Raw genomic sequence first — 17,855 nt, 5'->3', positions numbered from 1 at the left:
GTCGGCATCCCAAGAATCAAGAAGTATGTGCTCCTAGTTTCTGAAGGTCCGGGTCCAGAAGCTGGCACAGTGCCGTTCTGCCATACTGTATTGATCAGGCAACTGTGGAGCCCAGATTCAGGGGAGGTGACATAGACCCCACCTTTCAATGGCAGGCGTGTCAAAGGATTTGGGGGCCATATTTCGAAACCATTACACTTACCATTTACTTTCTGCCCTATTACCCTTGAGGCCGATGTGCTTCCACTGAGATGCTCCCTGAATGTCGGAGGGAATGCGCAGCCACACCAGGCACCAAATGCATGCATCTGGCAGTTCCCTCCGCTCTTCCCTCTGCCTCCAACCTCTCCCTGCCCTTAAAGGCCCGTACCCATCCCTGCCCCAGGCCCCTTGTGGGATTCTAATACGAGCTTTGAAACCTCACATAGTAAACAGTACCATCAGGCGCTGTTCTATCTTATTTTTCCTCCATTGTGTGAGCTAGATTTTTCTGGTTTGAGCCATAGTAGGGACTGTAATAGATAGTTTTATTTTATTTATTTACTTTATTTTAGAAAGAGCACTCAAGCAGGGGAGAGGAGCAGAGGGAGAGGGGGAGAGAAAGAGAGAGAGAGAGAGAGAGAGAGAGAGAGAGAGAGAGAGAATCCCAAGCAGGCTCCACACTCAGGACAGAGCCCGATGTGGGGCTTGTTCTCACGACCCTGGGATCATGACTTGAACTGAAATCAAGAGTTAGATGCTCAACCTACTGAGCCATCCAGGCGCCCCACTGTAATAGAGAGTTTTAGAATGATGTGAAAATCTTCACCATTTTGACAGGGGTTGGGGGTTGGCAGAGCACAGGTGTGCTGGGTGTGAATAAGGTAGGGTCCTCAACACAAGAGAGTAAGAAAAACAAATTGACACTAAGGTTTTATTGGCTCACAACTGCTTCATATGTCTTCCTTCCCAAAGAGAGTCATGCTATAAAAGCAGTTGCTTAATTGGCATTGTGCATATTCCAAAGAAATTAATCTCTAAAGTTTGAGACATTGAGGATTCACCGATATTATAGTTTTGCTGCTGGCTGGTACTGTTTATCTTTTCTGTGTCAGACCACAGAGATGATTTACCCATAGCCTTGTCATATCCTATGAGATAAGCACAGTGCCCTTTGGAGTGAATTGGGGCAGAGGCCTTAAGTTGAGACAGTCTGACTAAAACCTTAAAGTTGTAAATTGGGAGAATTTTTCTGATGCTTCTTGCCATCCCCCACCTCCTTAACTTTTTCTGAGTCTTTTTACTCGTCCTGGTAATTCTCTCCTCTTTTTTCTCTATTGTCAGGAAACCTGTCTTTTATAGAAGATGTTAAATCATACTAAAGTGTTAGAAGCTACCACAAGCTTAATTTGTTGCCCTTCCCATGGAGGTATTTGTGGTTTCAAAGGAGATCCTGAGGGAGAGTGATTCTAATTTCAAAGGAATGAATCTCTAATGCTAGAATTTACCTTATTAGGATAACAAGAATGGGAGGATTTTTGAGGAAGAGTTTTCTTTCTTTCTCTTTCCCTTTCTTTCTTTCTTTCTTTCTTTCTTTCTTTCTTTCTTTCGGGCCCCAAACACACATTCTTTCCTAGGGAGGTACGTGTGTGAGTGACTTACTTGGTGAGTCTCTGGGTTATTTCCATGTCTGTTCTGGTGGTAACAGTGCTCATCTTGCCAGGTTTACCTGTTCCCCAGTACACGGGAGCCTTCCTGTCCACTTCTCTTCTGCTTTGCCTCAGCAGATGCCCCTTGGCTTGCTTTTTAGTAGTTAAATATGCAGCCTCTGTACATATCAGCTATTATATCTGCAGAACTACAGAGTATTTTACAAGTTAATCAGTTCATGCAGATTGCACATAAATCATGTCTGCTCTGGCCCTTTGGACACTAATGTTCCCTTATTAAGGCATAAGTAAGCCTTCCTGTTCTCATCCATCCTTCCAGACTTTTTTTAATTACTAAAAAGTATAGCCTGGTTGTCACGACACCACCCTCTCCCACTCTTCCCTTCCCCCACACACTTACTGCTTTTTTGAGGTTCATTGTGTTTTTCTGGAGCTTGCCAGTTTGCCTTAGGAAGCTGGGTACCTTGTGAATGGATTAAGCTAAAGGACATTCTTATCTCTAAAAGGAAGCAGTCACCACGTTTCTGTTTGTGATATTCTTGGCCAGTTAATATTTTTGTGAAATATGTTCTAATGGCAGCTCCGCTACGCCAGAGAAGGGGGAAGAATTATTGGTCATGCTCAGCGCACAAAAGGAAAATATCTTCTGCTGAAGTCTGGGCAGTGGATAAAAAGTCATTTCGTGAATGTCATTCTGCCTAAATAAACAGAGAACTTCGTTGTTTTTAAGCCCTCGAAAGGCTGGGAGCTCAGCCCACCCTAATATGCACATTATTCTAGCATTTCTCCATTTTCCCTTCCAACGATAGCCACAGATCTTCACTCTAACACACGTGCATTTCTGCTTCCAGTTTCTCTTGGCCTGCTATTAGTGTTCAGCCAGTCTTCATTTTGGTCTAAAACGACTCTCTAAGAGAGTGGAAGCGTCCTGTTATTTCATGTGGTTTGCTCTAAAAAAGAATGGAAGGGGGACTTTTAGATGAAGCAGATAAAAATACCACCGTCTACTTTAAGAGATGTTTTATGAATATAAATTCCTGTCTAAATAATTGCTGGTGAGGGCAGAAAGGACTTCGGAGTTTAGAAATTGTACCAACAACTTCTGACTCTCTCTTAGCAACCACAGCGAAAGCGACACGTCTCTTGTTTTGTCTTTTCTTTTCAGATGGGCTGACACCATAATGTACCACATTGCTTTTAAGATCTCATTTTTTAATCCTGTGTACAGATTATAGTGGAACTGAGGCGCTCTGAGGTATTATTTTCCTCAGGTAGGGGAAAAAGATAGAAGACAAGTAGGCTTTTGGTGTCATCACAAAAGTGCGGGATGCCTGGTAATGGTGTCCTCACAGAAAGAGAAGCCAGCCTGGGTACTGAGCACAGTTCCTCAGGTGTTCAGGTCATCCTCTGAATTATACTCCAGGCGTCCTAAAGGCTGAGGTCCTTTATGTAGTCTTCAGGGAAGTACGGGGTCTTTTACACTATGGTGCTTGAAAACAAAATCTCAGAAAAAAAAAAAAATCACCCCCCCCACCTTGTCCCTTTTTTTGGCTTCTGCTGCAGCTGCTGAAATGGGTTGCGGATTGAACAAGTTAGAGAAACGTGATGACAAACGGCCTGGAAATATCTATTCAACTTTAAAGAGGCCTCAGGTGGAAACCAAGATAGATGTGTCCTACGAATACCGCTTCCTGGAGTTCACTACCCTGAGTGCGGGTGAGTACAGGTGGCCTTGCCCCCCCTGGAGGCGGGTGAGCTCAGCTCAGCCCGGCACCCGAGGTGTGTGTCCCCCCGCCCCAACCCAGGGCAGGGCTGGTGGGGCCTGACAGGACACTCCTGGGAGGTGAGCGGGGTGAGGGGCTGTGGGGAACTTGTAAAAGTGGGCCTTTGAAAACATACTGCCTTTAGAAGTCCAGATTTGTATGTGCAGCTTTTCACTTTTGAAAAGATAGCAACTAAATTAAATTGTAACACGTTAAAACCACGTGCAAGACAAAAAGCACACACATGCTGGTGGGCCGCGTTTGGCCCCTGGGCCAGCTAGTTTGCAGACTGTTTCATAGGGAGCCATGTGGAGAAGGGAAATTTTGCCTTATCTCCTGTTGTGTCTGTTCCTCCAAAGTTACCTGCCTGCTGCCTGGCATCTTTCAAGAGTGCTTGTCCGTCTGGGCTTGGCTTTGCCTCATCCGAGCCGCAGGGCGTCCAGGTCACCTCACTAACATTGTCCCAGTGGCTCTGGGGTGACAGGCAAGAGGTAGCATTTTCATCCAGAGGAGTTGCTGAGCCCTGACCATGCGCAGTGTCGGGCTGGAGCTGTGGGGCAGTTGGGCAGCGTGTCCTGATTTCCTGCAGCTTCTTACCCAGTGGGAGAGAAGACTCATACACATGAAAAACAAAACAAAACAAAATCCTCAACAGGCTATAATTGTAAGCAAGAAAATACGTAAGATATGTTTTCAGAAGAGGAGAGATCATTCTTTGGTGTGGAGGGCAGTCCCTAGAAGTTGTGACCAAACACAGGCACTAACTAAGGCATCTTGCCGCTTTCTCTCTGGGCTGCTGGGTACATTTTAGGCTTCTGTTAACAGAAAAGAGAATAGGTGGGGAAAGCCCTCATATTTGAGGACTCCTGTCTGGCTGTGCTGTGGAGTTGGCCTGCAGTGTGCTCTTCTGTCTCATGAGCACGTGAATACCCGCCCCTCAGGGCAACTGTGTAGACTGGAAGAGGGAAGATGCGAGAAGCTCTTAGCACAATTCTCAGCACCTAGTAGGGCAGCTGGTGTTGCCTCCACCTCTGTTCCTGCTGAGACCACCTCTGCACCAAGGCTCCTGCTGCTTCTTGAGCCCCGAGAGAGATGGGCAGCTGGGCCTCTCTGCAGGGACGTTCTGTGGGTCCCTTAGGTCCCCCAAACTGAACCCAGCATGTTCCTCATCAGATTGGCTTCCTGCTGGTGCCCTTGATGAATAATGTCACCACCATCCTCTTAAACAGTCATATTTGACACCTTAGGCGTCTGTGACCATACTTTCTCCTTGCCCACCATTTCCATTGCATCACCCAAGCCTATTAAAGCTATTTCTGAAAATGCTTGTAATATAGCTAACTTAACACGAGCAAATCTGAACACAAAAGTGTTTGGAGTATTTGGTCATCCATTATTTGTTCAGTGAATATTTGAGTGCCTGCAGTGGTTTAGGCATTGTCGAATGATTAAGGAGAAAACCAAAGCATGTGTAGGAAAAGAGATTGCAAGGAAATACACCAACATGTTAAAAATTGTTAGGAAGCTGAGAATATGGGGTAATTCTTTTTCTCTTTTATAGACATATATATATAGACGTATATATATATATATATATATATATATATATATATATATACACACACACACATATATATATTTTGCATCATGGTTGTATTTCTTTTATTATTAAAAAGAGTAATTTTTGCTCACAGAAACTTCCACAGACATGTGCCCTCCTCTGTGTACCTACTGCTCCATGACTTATCATCTAAGTTATCCCCCTAACCTCCTGATTAGTTTCTCTGCTACCTTGTACTCTGCTCAGAGCACCCACACTGCTTGCTGCATTGTGCTTTCTTTGACTGAATGACCTTTTGTTTTGTGATTATGAAATGAACATACCTCCATTATTAAAAAGTTACGAAAACACTGGACAAGTCCCAACTGATCTCCCTACGTCCACCCATGTCCCCTGCAGATCATGCCACTCTTCTGCTCAAAGCCCTGCCATGGCTCCCCCTCACCCTGAGTGGCACCAGCTACTTTCCACCCTCATTCTCCAGATGTTTGTCCTGCATGTTCTGCCATTTTGGTCTTGCTCTTTCTTGAACCCTCCAGGACTCTTTAGGGCCTTTGCACTACCTGTTTCCTCTGCCTAGAAATCCTCCCAGATATACCCTTGGCACAAACCCTTAACCTCCTTCTCTGTAAAACCCTCCCTGACCACCTATAAAATTTCTATATATTTATAGAATATATATATACTTTACATATATATATATTCTATATATATTATATAGATTTCTATATAACCACCTATAGAAATTACATAATTTCTATATAACCACCTATATATTTCTACCTAATCTCTGACTCCCCATCCCTTTGCCCTCTTGATTTTCTCCATAACACTTCTTACCATCTAAAGTGCTAAATATTGGAGCACCTGGGTGGCTCAGTCGGTTAAGTGTGTGATTTTGGCTCAGGTTGTGATCTCACAGTTCTTGAGTTCAAGCCCCGTGTCAGGCTCTGTGCTGATAGCCTGGAGCCTGCTTTAGATCCTCTGTCTTTCTCTCTCTCTGCCCCTCCCCTACTCGTGCTTTGTCTCTCTCTCTCTTTCAAAAATAAGTAAACATAAAAAAAATTTTAATTGCTATGTATTTTGTTTATTGTTATTTGTTTCCTTGTGGTCTGCCTTCTTTCGTTAGAAGATAGAATTCCTCTAATGAGTTCAGGATTGTGTCTGTTTTAGCCTCTGTGGTACCCTCAATACTTAGAGAACAGTGCCTGGCACATAGTAGATAATCAATAAATATTTGTTGAATGAATACTTAATGTATATTTTTGTGTCCTGCTTTTTTTTCAGCTTAACAGTGGATAGTGAGGCAGTGCCCTGTCATTCCATATGTTCTCAGAATATGATTTAAAGGCTATATATGATTTAATCACTCAGCATACCATAATTTATTTAACAGTCTTCTTTTATTGGACATTTAAGTTATTTCGGGCTTTGGGCTATTATAAATAATGCTGGCATAAGCAGTGCTATACATAAATCTTTGTGTGCATTTTTGATTATTTCCTCAGGAATTACTGAGTTGAAAGATATGAATGTCAGGACTCTTGATAAATTGCCAGATTGCCCTCTAGATAGGACCTATTTGTGTAAAACACAAATCTGATTATGCTGAGCCCTTTGGCGGGTTCCCTTGGAAAAATGCAGCAGAGATTCTGCCCGGCGCCCAGGACCTTCCTCAGCTCATCTTTGCCCTTTGTGGACCCTCCCCTACTTGGAGGACACAGGGCCTGGCCCCGCCCCCTCCCACCCCAGCTTCCGCTCCTCCAGCCTCACAGAACCTGCCCCGCCCCTCAGCCCTTGCCAAAGTCCCACCCACCTGAAACTGTACCTCCCGACATGCGTCCATCACAATTACTCCTCTATGCACGCCTGTCGTTCGTCAGTAGCATCCTTATGACACTTTTATTACATCATATATTAAACGTATTTGTGTTTCCTTGAGGGCAGAGATCAAGCCTTGCTTATCTTTCTCTTCGTCTTTCTTGTTCACACTTTTTAGCTGAGAATAGCGTGTCCTACATAACTGGGTTCTAGTAAACCAGAGTACGTGTTACCTATGCTGACTCGTTTCCCTGGCAGCCCCTCAAGTTCTTTTCCAGAAGTTCTAATGGGATCCTTTGTTACTGCTCCAGAATGGAGCCAGCATTTGCTGAGAGCCTACTATGTGCCAAGTCCTGTGATGGGACATCTTCCCAACTTTTTCAGCTTTATTGAAATATAATTTAAGCACGTCACACTGCATGTATTTAAAGTGTTCAGACCCATGAAACCATTACCTCATCAAGAGGCAAGACATTTCCATCTCCCACAAGGTTTCTTCCTGCTCCTTTGTAACCCCTTGTTTTTTCCAGCCCTCTGTCCCCAGACAACCAACGGTATGCTTTCTGTCACTGATTTTATTTTCTACTAATGGAGCCATGTGGTATGTACTCTTTTTGGTCTGGCCTTTTCCACTCAGCTTGCTTATTTTGAGATTCATTTATGTTGTTTTACGTGTAGTAGTTCATTCTTAGTTTATGGCTGAGTAGTATTCTATCATCGGGGTGTGTCTCAGTTTGTTTTTCCATCATGTGTTGATGGACATTTGGGTCGCTTCTGGTTTGGGCTGTTACCAATTGGGCTATTACCAATTAGCATTCATCTTTGCGTGGCATCTTATGTCATTTTATTCTCCCAGAAACACAGCGAGGTGTATGGGTACACACATCCCTTTTCTGCAGATAGGTAACCAACACTCAGGAGGTTAAGTAACTTTTCTAAAGATGCAGTGCTAGGAAGTGATTGGGGTGCAATTTGAACTCAGATCTCTTGGGCCTCAGAGCTCTTATGCCTCGTATACTGCAAGGTGCTAGACAAGTAGGCATTAACACCAAATAGAACATTCTCGTTAGAAAACTGGTGTTATTGGGTAGGAGGGTGTAAGGATATTCCCCACCCATATTGTTTTGGCCATCGAAGATTTTTAAGTAGCACTTGATAGGCTTATTTATCATTGAGAAGATGCTCATCTGACTCTAACAAATTGCAAGTTGGAGGGAGGGTGTGGGCCCACTTCCACCTGGTGGCTTAAGCAGGAAGGAGTCGTGCACTTTTACGAAAGTCAGAATCAGAGTGAACGCTGTTTTGTTTGTCCCCTGCTCAGAGCTCAGTGCTACTGTAGATGATATTGGAACATGAAACCCCACTTGTTGGGCTGACAGAGGTGAAAAGCAGCAGGATCCTCAAAGTGAAGCACATAAGCTGCCAAAAATCTCAATTCTGAGTGATTTGATTGGGTCTTAAATTTTCAATTAACTCTGGTCACCAAAGGATGAACCTGCCCTTTTGGAGAGTTTCATCACAGATAGAGGCCCATAAAGTGCCACAATTTCTGCAAAATGGTGCCTCATTATCCCTTTTGTACATATGTTTTGCCAGCTTCTCTGTGCCAGGCCACTCTAATACCACTTGAAAGCTACCTATGTCAGCCTCATGAGAATCAGTTGTATTTTGTACATGTTCGGTGCCAGGGAGGTTGGCACCTGCCTAATGAGGCTAGTGTCCAGGGCTTTATTCTTGCTTCAACCATCTAGTCCTGCGCTGTCTTGTACAGGAGCCACCAGCCAGGTGGCTCTTTAAATGTAGTAATTAAAATTAAGTAAAATTAAAACTTCAACTCCTCTGTCACACTAGCCACAATTTCAAGTGCTCACCAGTCACATGTGGACAGTAAAGGTACAAAACACATCCATCATCATGGTGAGTTCTGTGGGGGCCATGCTGCTCTAGTCTGTTTTCAAGAGAGGATAACTTGGTTCCACGTCTGAATCTGTACCTCTAATTCAAACTAATGTGCCATTTTCATTATGAAAGTTTGCCCGTGGGTCTGCTAGGGACCATAAGATGATAATTCATTGATTCCATAGATACTTACTGAATGTTGACCTGGGGCCAGATTTGCATCCTGAGGACATATGGGTGAACCAGACAGGAGGTTTTCCGAGTTGGTTAGTTAGCTCAGCTGCCGTAACAAAATACTCCAGACCGGGCAACTTAAACCACAGACATTTATTTTCTCACAGTTATGGAGACTGAAAGTCTGAGATCAGAGGGCTGGCATGGTTGGGTCCTGGTAAGAGCCTTCTTCCTGGCTTGCAGAGGACTGCTTTCTTGCTGTGTCCTCACGTGACTGAGAGAGGGACAGTGAGTAAGCTCTGTTATGTCTCTTTTTATAAGGACATTAATCCTATCGGATTAGATCCCCACTCTTATGACCTCATTTAACCTTAATTCCTTACTCCAAATAGTCACACTGGTTGACACACACAGAATGTTGACTGAAAAGTCAACATCTGACTTTTGAAGGGAGACACGTTCAGTCCATAGCATCAGTCTAGTCCGCTAGTCTAGATCAGTTCAAAATCTCTTACAGACGAAGAGCCAGGCAATTGTAGGACTTGATGCTAGCATGATGATGATAGAGGGGACGTGGTAGCCCCTAGTCATGTTGAAAGAGTGTGTGTGTTGAGGAAGACTTGAGATCCACAGGTGGATTTAGAGTTATCCAGACAGAAGATTGAGGGTGGAAGGAGATGATCTTTTCAGACAAAGGGGACAACCTATGGGAGGGGTCAGAACCTGACGACAACATTGCATAAATGGTAAGCTGTAGGCAGTTCCATTTGGTTGGAGTGTGACCTTTGGGAAAAGTAAGTAGAAGCCAAATGAGTAAAGATCTTGGGTCTTGGACTGAGGAGTCTAAGCTTTCTCAAGAGTGCTGAATGGTTTTTAAGGTGGGAACAGGGTGGGTGACATGTCAAATTCGCATTCTGGAAAGCCTGGTCTGGGTTTACAATGAAGGAGAATGGAAGGAATAAAACTGGGGAAGGAGAAACCATTTGGAAGCCATTGCAGTCATCAGGCAAGGGGCGAAAGTGGCCTCTGTTGAGGGAGTGGCAGTGGGGACAAGAGGAGTGGGTGGGGTCAAGAGAGATTAGGAGGTGGTCCCAGGGACTGAATGGCAGGTGAGGAGGAGTGAGGGACTGGCAGAGTGGATGGCATGCTGGGTGCGTGCCCAGCTGGATACTCAGATTCTGCTTGAAAGTATTTTCAAATAACACATTCACTCTATCATCCAAGTAGCCCTGGGAATCTAGGTTTTCTCTCTCTCTGTCTCTCTCTCTCTCTCTCTTTTCAGTTGAGGAAATGGCCTTGACAGGTAGTAAGTAGTAAGTGGGACCAGAACCCAGTGTTTTAACTCTCTTCACATAGAATTTTTCAACTGCACATGAAAGAGAGTTCAGCGCCAACCTGTCTGGCCTGCTGAATGGTGTCTGTGTATTTGTTTAAATAGCTCTATTAAAGGTATAACTTATGAGCAATGAAATACACCCATATTAAGCATGTGGTTTGATGAGTTTTGGTAAGTGTGAGCACCCATGGAACTGCCACCACACTCAAAATACAGAATTTTCCCATCACCCCAGAAAATCCTCTCATGCCCCGCCCCCCCAAGCCCGTGCTCCAGATTACTGCTGATCTGCATTCTGTCACCGTTAGTTTTGCTTCTTATAGAATAATGTAGCGGTGGGATCGTTTTTTGTGTCTGACTTCTTTAACTCAGCGTGCTGCTTTTGTGATTCATCGGTGCCGTTGTATGTATCAAGAGCTCATTCCCTTTTGTTTGTGAATGATACTCCATTGTCTGGTTGTGCCACAATTGGTTTCATCATTCTTCTGTTGAACATTAGGGCTGTTTCCAATTTGGAGCCGTTATCAAAAAAGCTGCTATGAACATTTGTGAACAAGTCTTGTGTGGACATACGTTTTCATCTCAGTTGGGTAAATAAGGAGGAGTGGAATTGCTGGATTATTTGGTAAATGTATGTTTACCTTTATATGGAACTGCCAACTGTTTTCCAAAATAGTTGCACCATTCAACATTTCCAACAACAATGCATGGGAGGTAAGAGTTAGTAGCTTCATTTTTTATATGTGATAATGAGAGCCACTACGTATTCGGTATCTCATGTCGTATTAGTCCATTTTAAAAGCTAACAACAATCTCAGGAGGTAGGTGGTTACCTTTGTGGTATAGAGGAGTAAATTGAGATCTTGAGTTTCAAGGGGTTGTAAAAGCTACTTGCTCTAGGCCAGCAAGGTGTTGGGTGTTTGTAGCATATCCCGCCATCTTACGGCACAGCGGAGCCATCACTTTGGGCTCTCTTGTTCCTGAATCTCCTGCACACTGGCTGGGTTGAAGCGAAATTGAAGTGCTTCGACCTGAAAAAGTTGAAAAGTATCTCCTGCTCCATTGCATATCTTCTTCAATTCATCTTATTTCTCCTCTTAAATTCTTGCTAATAAAGCATGTCCCATGACATGCATTACAATTTCTAAAATTAGTTCACATTGCCACATTTAAAAAATTCCCATCTTTGTGGTTTTTCTGTCTGACAGGTCTTTAAGAACTGACCTTTGGGATTTTTCTTTGACATTGTGCTGACTAGGATTTTGGCTGCCAGCATTTTAGCCTTAAGCTCTGTATCTAAATTTTGGGTGGTCATGATAATAACACAGGATGACATTCATTATTCAAAACATGCAGATTGTGCATTGAATCATTTTAGGGTCCAGTTTTTATTTAACTTCCGGTCTGGGTCACCTTAGCCCTCACTGCAACTGCAGAAGCAGCTGATAACCATTGTCTATTTAAGTTGTCCTTTTAATCTGTCTCTACAACCAAGAAAAAAAGCTAACCTAGAAAATATGGATCATAATTTATATTGAGGCCTAAAAATTACAGATCAAAGTGTTTGGGGGCTATTGGGTGCCTAATAGCTGGTTATATGTCCCAGCACTGTTAGCCTGTCCGATTTCATGGATCATGAAGGGAGGTGATACGCAGGGTCTAAGATATCAATCAAAATAATGTTAACCTCCAGAGAAAGCTTTTAGAACGTATCATTTTCTTAAAATAGTAGTTCTCCAACTTGAGGGTGAATCAGAATCACCAGGAGGGCTCGTTAGAAGAAGCCCAGGCCCCGGCCCGAGTTTCTGATTCTTTAGGTCTGGGGCAAGGCTGGAGAACCTGCATTTATAACAAGTTTCCAGCTGATTTTCTTTTATCTGAGTGGAGATGGCAGAAAGAAAAAGGTATTTTTTTTTAAGCAGAAAATAAAGTCAATAAATCCTTACATACCTAACTATCTATTGTCACCTACTCATAATTTATTTCCAAGTAGCTTGTAATATATTTGGAAGGAGAAGCCGTACTCCTAAGACAGAAATTAGTACCAGTGGATACATTGCTTCTCAAACTTTGCTTAAAAAATTCCCATGCCCACCCTACACCCCAGACCACTTCAGTCAGGCTTGGGGAAGGGACCCAGACGTCAGTATGTTTTGCAACTACGGGTGAGGCCAGTATGCAGCTATGGCTGAGAATGAGTGAGCGGGTTTAAAGTGCTAGATGGTTGGTGTAAGTGTGGGTACTCCCACTGGTTACCCTCAGGTGGGTCACGTGTGCTGAGATTTTGTTTCCCTTCAGCCTTTGGACTGATGGATTCTTCTGCAGGTTGCCTCCAGTTCCCTGATGACTGGTTTCTTTCCCCAGAGTGCTGAGCGATTGTGTGACATGGTGTAGACTAGGAGGCCCTGGAATAAACAGTTGTCCTCAAACTTTAGCAACGCGAGAATCACAGGATGTAGATTGCTGCACCCCTACCCCTGGAATTTGTCATTCTGAAGTTCTGGGGTGGGGCCCAAGATTTTGCATTTCTAGCAAGTTCCAGGTGATGCTTCTTCTTGGGTGTTGCTGCTACAGGGACCACATTGAAAACCACTGGGTTAGGCCATGGGCAGTGAATTCCCCCCCCCCCCCCCCAGCAGCCGGAAACATCCGTCTTACCTGAGTTCTCCACGTTTCAATTGTAACTGAAAACTAGCTGTCCCCAGTGGACACCCCACCTCCCCAGGGCACCCTAAAACCTTAAATGGTTATCTATCAGAAAAGCCAACGCTTCTCAGACTGGCTTCCTTTTATCTTATCTTCATCTCCTGACAGTCGTTCCATGAACCTACTTGGTGTTACTGAGATGGAACCACACATTCCTGCCCCTCTGCCCCTGCATGTACCGTTGGCCATGTGGAGTGCTGCCGGCTCTCTACCATACTCCAAGGCTGGGTCCTCTCTCCTGTAAGGTCCAGAGAAAGCTTCCCCTCCTCCAGGCTCTCTTCCCTGAAAGCCCAGCCCTTGGGGTTGACCAGCCACTGTGGAGGGGTACAGAGGAGGACACAGGAGGGAAGGATGGATTTGAGGATGGGAAGCTGCACTGATGGGTTATGAGGGTTTACAAGGCAGTTGCTGGGTGCAGGTGAAAGGAAGAGAAGTGAGAGATGGGTTTAGGGGCCAGTTTCTTGCTGCCTAGTGGGTTTGTAGCCAGTGGCCTGGGGTCTGCAGACAGCCCCTCCTTGGCTCAGAGGCCTTGGCCCACTCATTGAGGGCAGGAGATCATAGCCAGGCTCTCGGGACAGTCAGAACTGTGGCTCTGGCCACAGGTGTAATACTCTGGCCAGGTGTATTGGGGGCCCAGTTACAACCCCAACATCTCGATCGACCTTTATTTTCAGTTGCATGGCTCATCACATTTAGCTCTAACTATGCCACCTTAGAAGATCTGTAGGCTGTGGTTGTGCCCCACCAGTCATGTGTCCCAGCCTCTTCCTTGGCTCTTTTCTGGAAGCCTTTGCCTTAATTAAGTCTCCGCCACCTCTGTTCCCTGCGCCCCTTTTCTGTTCCTTTGCTTTGCCCTTCCCAGCCTGACCAGGCCCCATACAAATGAGCTCAAGTTGAAAACCTAGAACAAGTGTGAATGGATGAGCTTGAGTCTGTGATAGATCAGGGAGTTGGCTAGGCGTGACACTTGGCTGCAGGGGCCTACAGGTGTGGGTCCCCCTTTACAGGGAAGCCCAACATGGTAAAGTATGGAAAGTAAGGAAAAGAACTGGGGGAGGGGGTGGTTATTTGCATTACAGGAGGATTCTTGGTTTAAAGTGGGTTTCATCATGGGGTTCCTTTAGATGGAGCCTCAAGTGCTCTGAAGTGTTTGTTTTTCCATCCTTAATGAGGTATTTATTACCTCTCTCTAAATATGATACCTGCAGCTTTAGAACACAACAGATTCATCTATAATATTTGCAGCTCTTCAGCTGAATTGAACAAAGTCACTGATGTCAGGTTTTTTGTTTTTTTTGTTTTTGTTTTTTTCTGGGTAAAACAAATAGACCAACTAACCTTGAAGCAAAATGTCAGAAGCCATGAAGGAGGGGGGGTGGGGATAGAAGGCAGGCCCAAAGCAGCCCTTGATGTTACAGCATAAGGCAGGAAGTCCCCTGGTCTGAGTTGGGGGTAATGGCTTTTTACATTCCCTAAACCTTATGCTCATCCCTGAGGGAGGGTCCTCCTGCTGCAGCCCTTAATCTTAATATCAGAAAGACTGTTCTATTCCTGTGCCATCTCTTGACTCTCTGAGGATCCCTGCAGATGATGAGATTGTGACAGGAGCAATGGACCTGAATGATGATGTTATCATTATTGTAACAATAACAACAGTACTAATAGGTAATCAGCCATGTACCATGCTCAGTGCAAATTAATCCTCACAGGATCTTGATTTTGCAGACGAGTAAACAGAGCTCAGAGAGGTTACCCAAGATGCCTATGGTCACACAGCAAATATGTGATAAGGCTAGAATCAGAACTCAGACTTGCCTTCTTCAAATCCTTTGCTCATAAGTAGCGTTGGCTGTACCATAGGTTTCTCTGGTACAGTTTGAGGCTTGGTAGACTGTGGCCTGTCATTGAAAGACCCCATTGTGACAGCCCTCCCTTCAATTGAGCCCTGCTCTAGGAAGAACTGTATGTTTTGGTGAATGATGTAGTGGAGATGAAAATGGCAACTGATTGTTATGCCGTATGGGGTAACGCGCAGGTTCATATGCTTGAACTCAAGTAATCCTTACCACTCTATAGGTGATTTTTCAGTCTTGTGGTATATATAGATGTAGAGGCTCATTCACAGGGTTGTTGTACAGGGGACAGCTTGAACTTCAGTCTTCTGACTCCATGTGACCTGTGATCTTGCTGCTGCCCAGGACTTTCAGAGTCTGGGGCTTGGAAGCCATGTGAAGATCACACTGTCCATCGCCTATTGAGAACCACTTTCTTCTGTGGCAAAATCACGAATGTGGTTAATAACCCACTAGAGTATAGTGTTGGCTTCCTTTCGCTGCTGGTTTTAAAATAGGGCTGTTTGACCTCTAGCTCAGATTTGGAAGGCCAAGTCTGAACTCGGGTACGTGTGGATGGCTGCCACTTAGTCCCAGTTTTGTCACTATGCCAAGCTCAGAGGTTATCCTGTGCTGAATATAGACTCCTCCTTTGCTGAAAATAGTATGTGCAATAGGGTAGGGAAACATTTTTCTTTCCTAGAAAATCGCTCCTTGCTGCTCTAGGTAGCATCGACTTCTGTGAAACCATCTGTTCCTTCCAGTATAATTTCCAGACTATTAGATTAAACAGTTTCTCCTGACCCACTTTCGGCTTCTGTTTCCTTTCACTGTTCATTAATAAATTGTGTAGCAGAGTTTTCGTGGAGAGCATGTGTGTATATTTATTTAATTTCAGTTTGGGCAACAGCAATTGTTGGGTGCTGTGAATTTATTTAATTTCCTACCTGTGTTTCATTTTTGTTTCAGTTTCTGTAATTGCTCTGAGTCGGTTGCTTTTTTTTTTTGTTTTGTTTTTAAGACTCATGAAAGGAAGTCAGCAGCATGAGTTATGAGTTGAGGTTCTGGTTGGGAGGTGTGCTAAAAACAGACCCTGTTTTTATACTGAAGACGCAGAGTGGTAAGGAAATCGGTTCCCATAAAACATGTCTTACTGCAGATAAATATGCTTTTACAGAGTTTGTGGGGATTTTTAAAGATAAATGAGATAATATGCATGACATGGCTTTAAGCTTTTCTGAGCAAAGCTACGATGTGCGTCTTCTGTATTATTGCTGCTTTTGATAATGCAAGCAAGTCTATTAGTATTAATGTTATTGTTAAATATTCACTAATGGAGGTAATAAGATTAGATTTAAGAGGAAGGAAGGCATTCTTTGCATTCCTTTCTTAATGTAAAAATTCTTCCTGCTCTTTTCCCAGCTAGTCTGAAGCCAGACCAAGAAACAACACTCAGTGTTGTGTGAGGAAAAGCTCAGGTTTATATGTGTGTGTCTGTGTGCAAGCAGTAAATTTCAGCGACTTAAGTCTGCCTTCAGTGAAATGAAATTTCTTGGTGATGACTGTTATCTGTCAGAGCAAAACCAAATTATTTTTCTGCAGAATTCATAAAAGCAGCGCTGTAGTAGCGGGAATAATTTTTATCAAATTTGGTTAAAATGAAACAAAACAAGTTAATGTTCTATGTGTTCTACTAATGTTACTAGCAATATTGCTTCAAAGACTTTTTATAAAGAAGCTTTCTCCAGCACTTTGACCAGACTTCACTGATGCTTCAAAGAAAGGAGGCTTGTTGAATGTTGTCTATGAAATATTTTTGAAAACAACTCTGGTGTGAAAAGGTAGAGGATTCTGGCTTCAAGTTGGATGTCACTGTCATCATGTCTAGAAAGTCATTTGCTCAGTTCTGTGCTTTAGAAATATTTCAAGCTGTTCTTTATTTACAGGCCAGATCTTTTGATAAATAAAAATTACATAGGTGATGGGTACCTGCTACACTTACCAGCAGCTGAGATGTTTTCCCATTTTATTGCATAAACATACTTTTCAGGTACATACGTAGGATTTATTAGGAGGAGGATACATTAGTTTGATAGTTTTCTTCTCCAGAGAGGAAGGGGATTATTTCAGTTGGGTATCCCAGGTGTAAATTCAGAATTGTGTAGTAAGCATGAACACAGTATGGCCCAATTTGGAGTGAATGTTGCTTTTGATCCAAGACTGGTAACATATTCCTACGGGAGCTGGCATACTTAGTGGGGTGGACTTTATCCTTAATGGAGAAAGCAGTCTTTTCTGATAAGCTTATTCAGTAAAATTAATTCATTGGATATTTATTGATTACTTGCTCTTTGTCAGGGCGGGGTCCCTCAGTGTAGGAACCAATGTCTAAAACATTCCATCCAGTTCTACATTATTAATGTCCTACCCCAGGGTCTGGTTTCTCTGGAAACCAGTTCAATGCAGGCACAGCCTTTATAGAGTCTGTGTTTTATCTTGGAAAAGCATCTGCTTTGACTTACCATGATCTATCTTTGACTTGGTGGGTGCTGCATGGCTGGAGATTTGTCTGCTGTGTGGTGGGCACAGGAAGGCCCTGGAAATCTCAGACCAGGTCTGATCCCTGGGCCTACCAGCCGCAGTGTGGGAAAACCCCTGGGTTAGTGCCTCAACCAAACCGGCTTCCTGGAAGTGAGGGACTTGCCTGGGCTGCTCATGCCCACATCCGAGCTTCTGGGGACTTAGTAGATGCATCCAGGATGCCCTGGGTTTTAGTCTGTCATGCCTTTCTTCGTAAGCAATGGTCTGCTTGGCCAGGCTGAGATAAGCTTATGAAAAAAGGTTACTGCTGGTTCTTCCAATAGCCTGGGCTGAGTTAATTCCAGGACCAGGACTAGGGACAGGGGGAAGGGCACTGAGGGTTTTGAGGATTGCCTTGTTTTATCCCCCAAATTGATGGCCCATCTGCTCCTTTTCTTACCAGTGTTTCTTATGAATCTGGAAACTGTAAATTAATTCTTATTTCTACTTGGCAGTACTTACTGTGGACTTTATATAAATGGATTAGACCAAAATAACTAAAATCTAAGAAAAAAAAAACAACAACTATCTTTT

General features: G+C 43.8%; 1 protein-coding gene across 3 annotated transcripts in view; it reads left to right on the top strand.

The window, feature by feature from the left end:
- RFTN1 (raftlin, lipid raft linker 1) overlaps positions 1–17,855 on the top strand; it is a 207,347-nt gene that overhangs the window by 16,267 nt on the left and 173,225 nt on the right. For all 3 annotated transcript variants that reach the window (XM_027061902.2, XM_027061901.2, XM_027061900.2), the window contains exon 2: positions 3,213–3,365. In XM_027061902.2, the coding sequence (XP_026917703.1) occupies positions 3,221–3,365 (145 nt within the window). In that variant the 5' untranslated portion in view covers positions 3,213–3,220. The remainder of the gene's footprint in view (positions 1–3,212; positions 3,366–17,855) is intronic.

This window comes from Acinonyx jubatus, chromosome C2, assembly GCF_027475565.1.
Source record: "Acinonyx jubatus isolate Ajub_Pintada_27869175 chromosome C2, VMU_Ajub_asm_v1.0, whole genome shotgun sequence".
Classification (NCBI taxonomy): domain Eukaryota; kingdom Metazoa; phylum Chordata; class Mammalia; order Carnivora; family Felidae; genus Acinonyx; species Acinonyx jubatus.
Note: the sequence above shows the minus strand (reverse complement) of the source record. Positions and strands in the feature narration are given on the sequence as shown.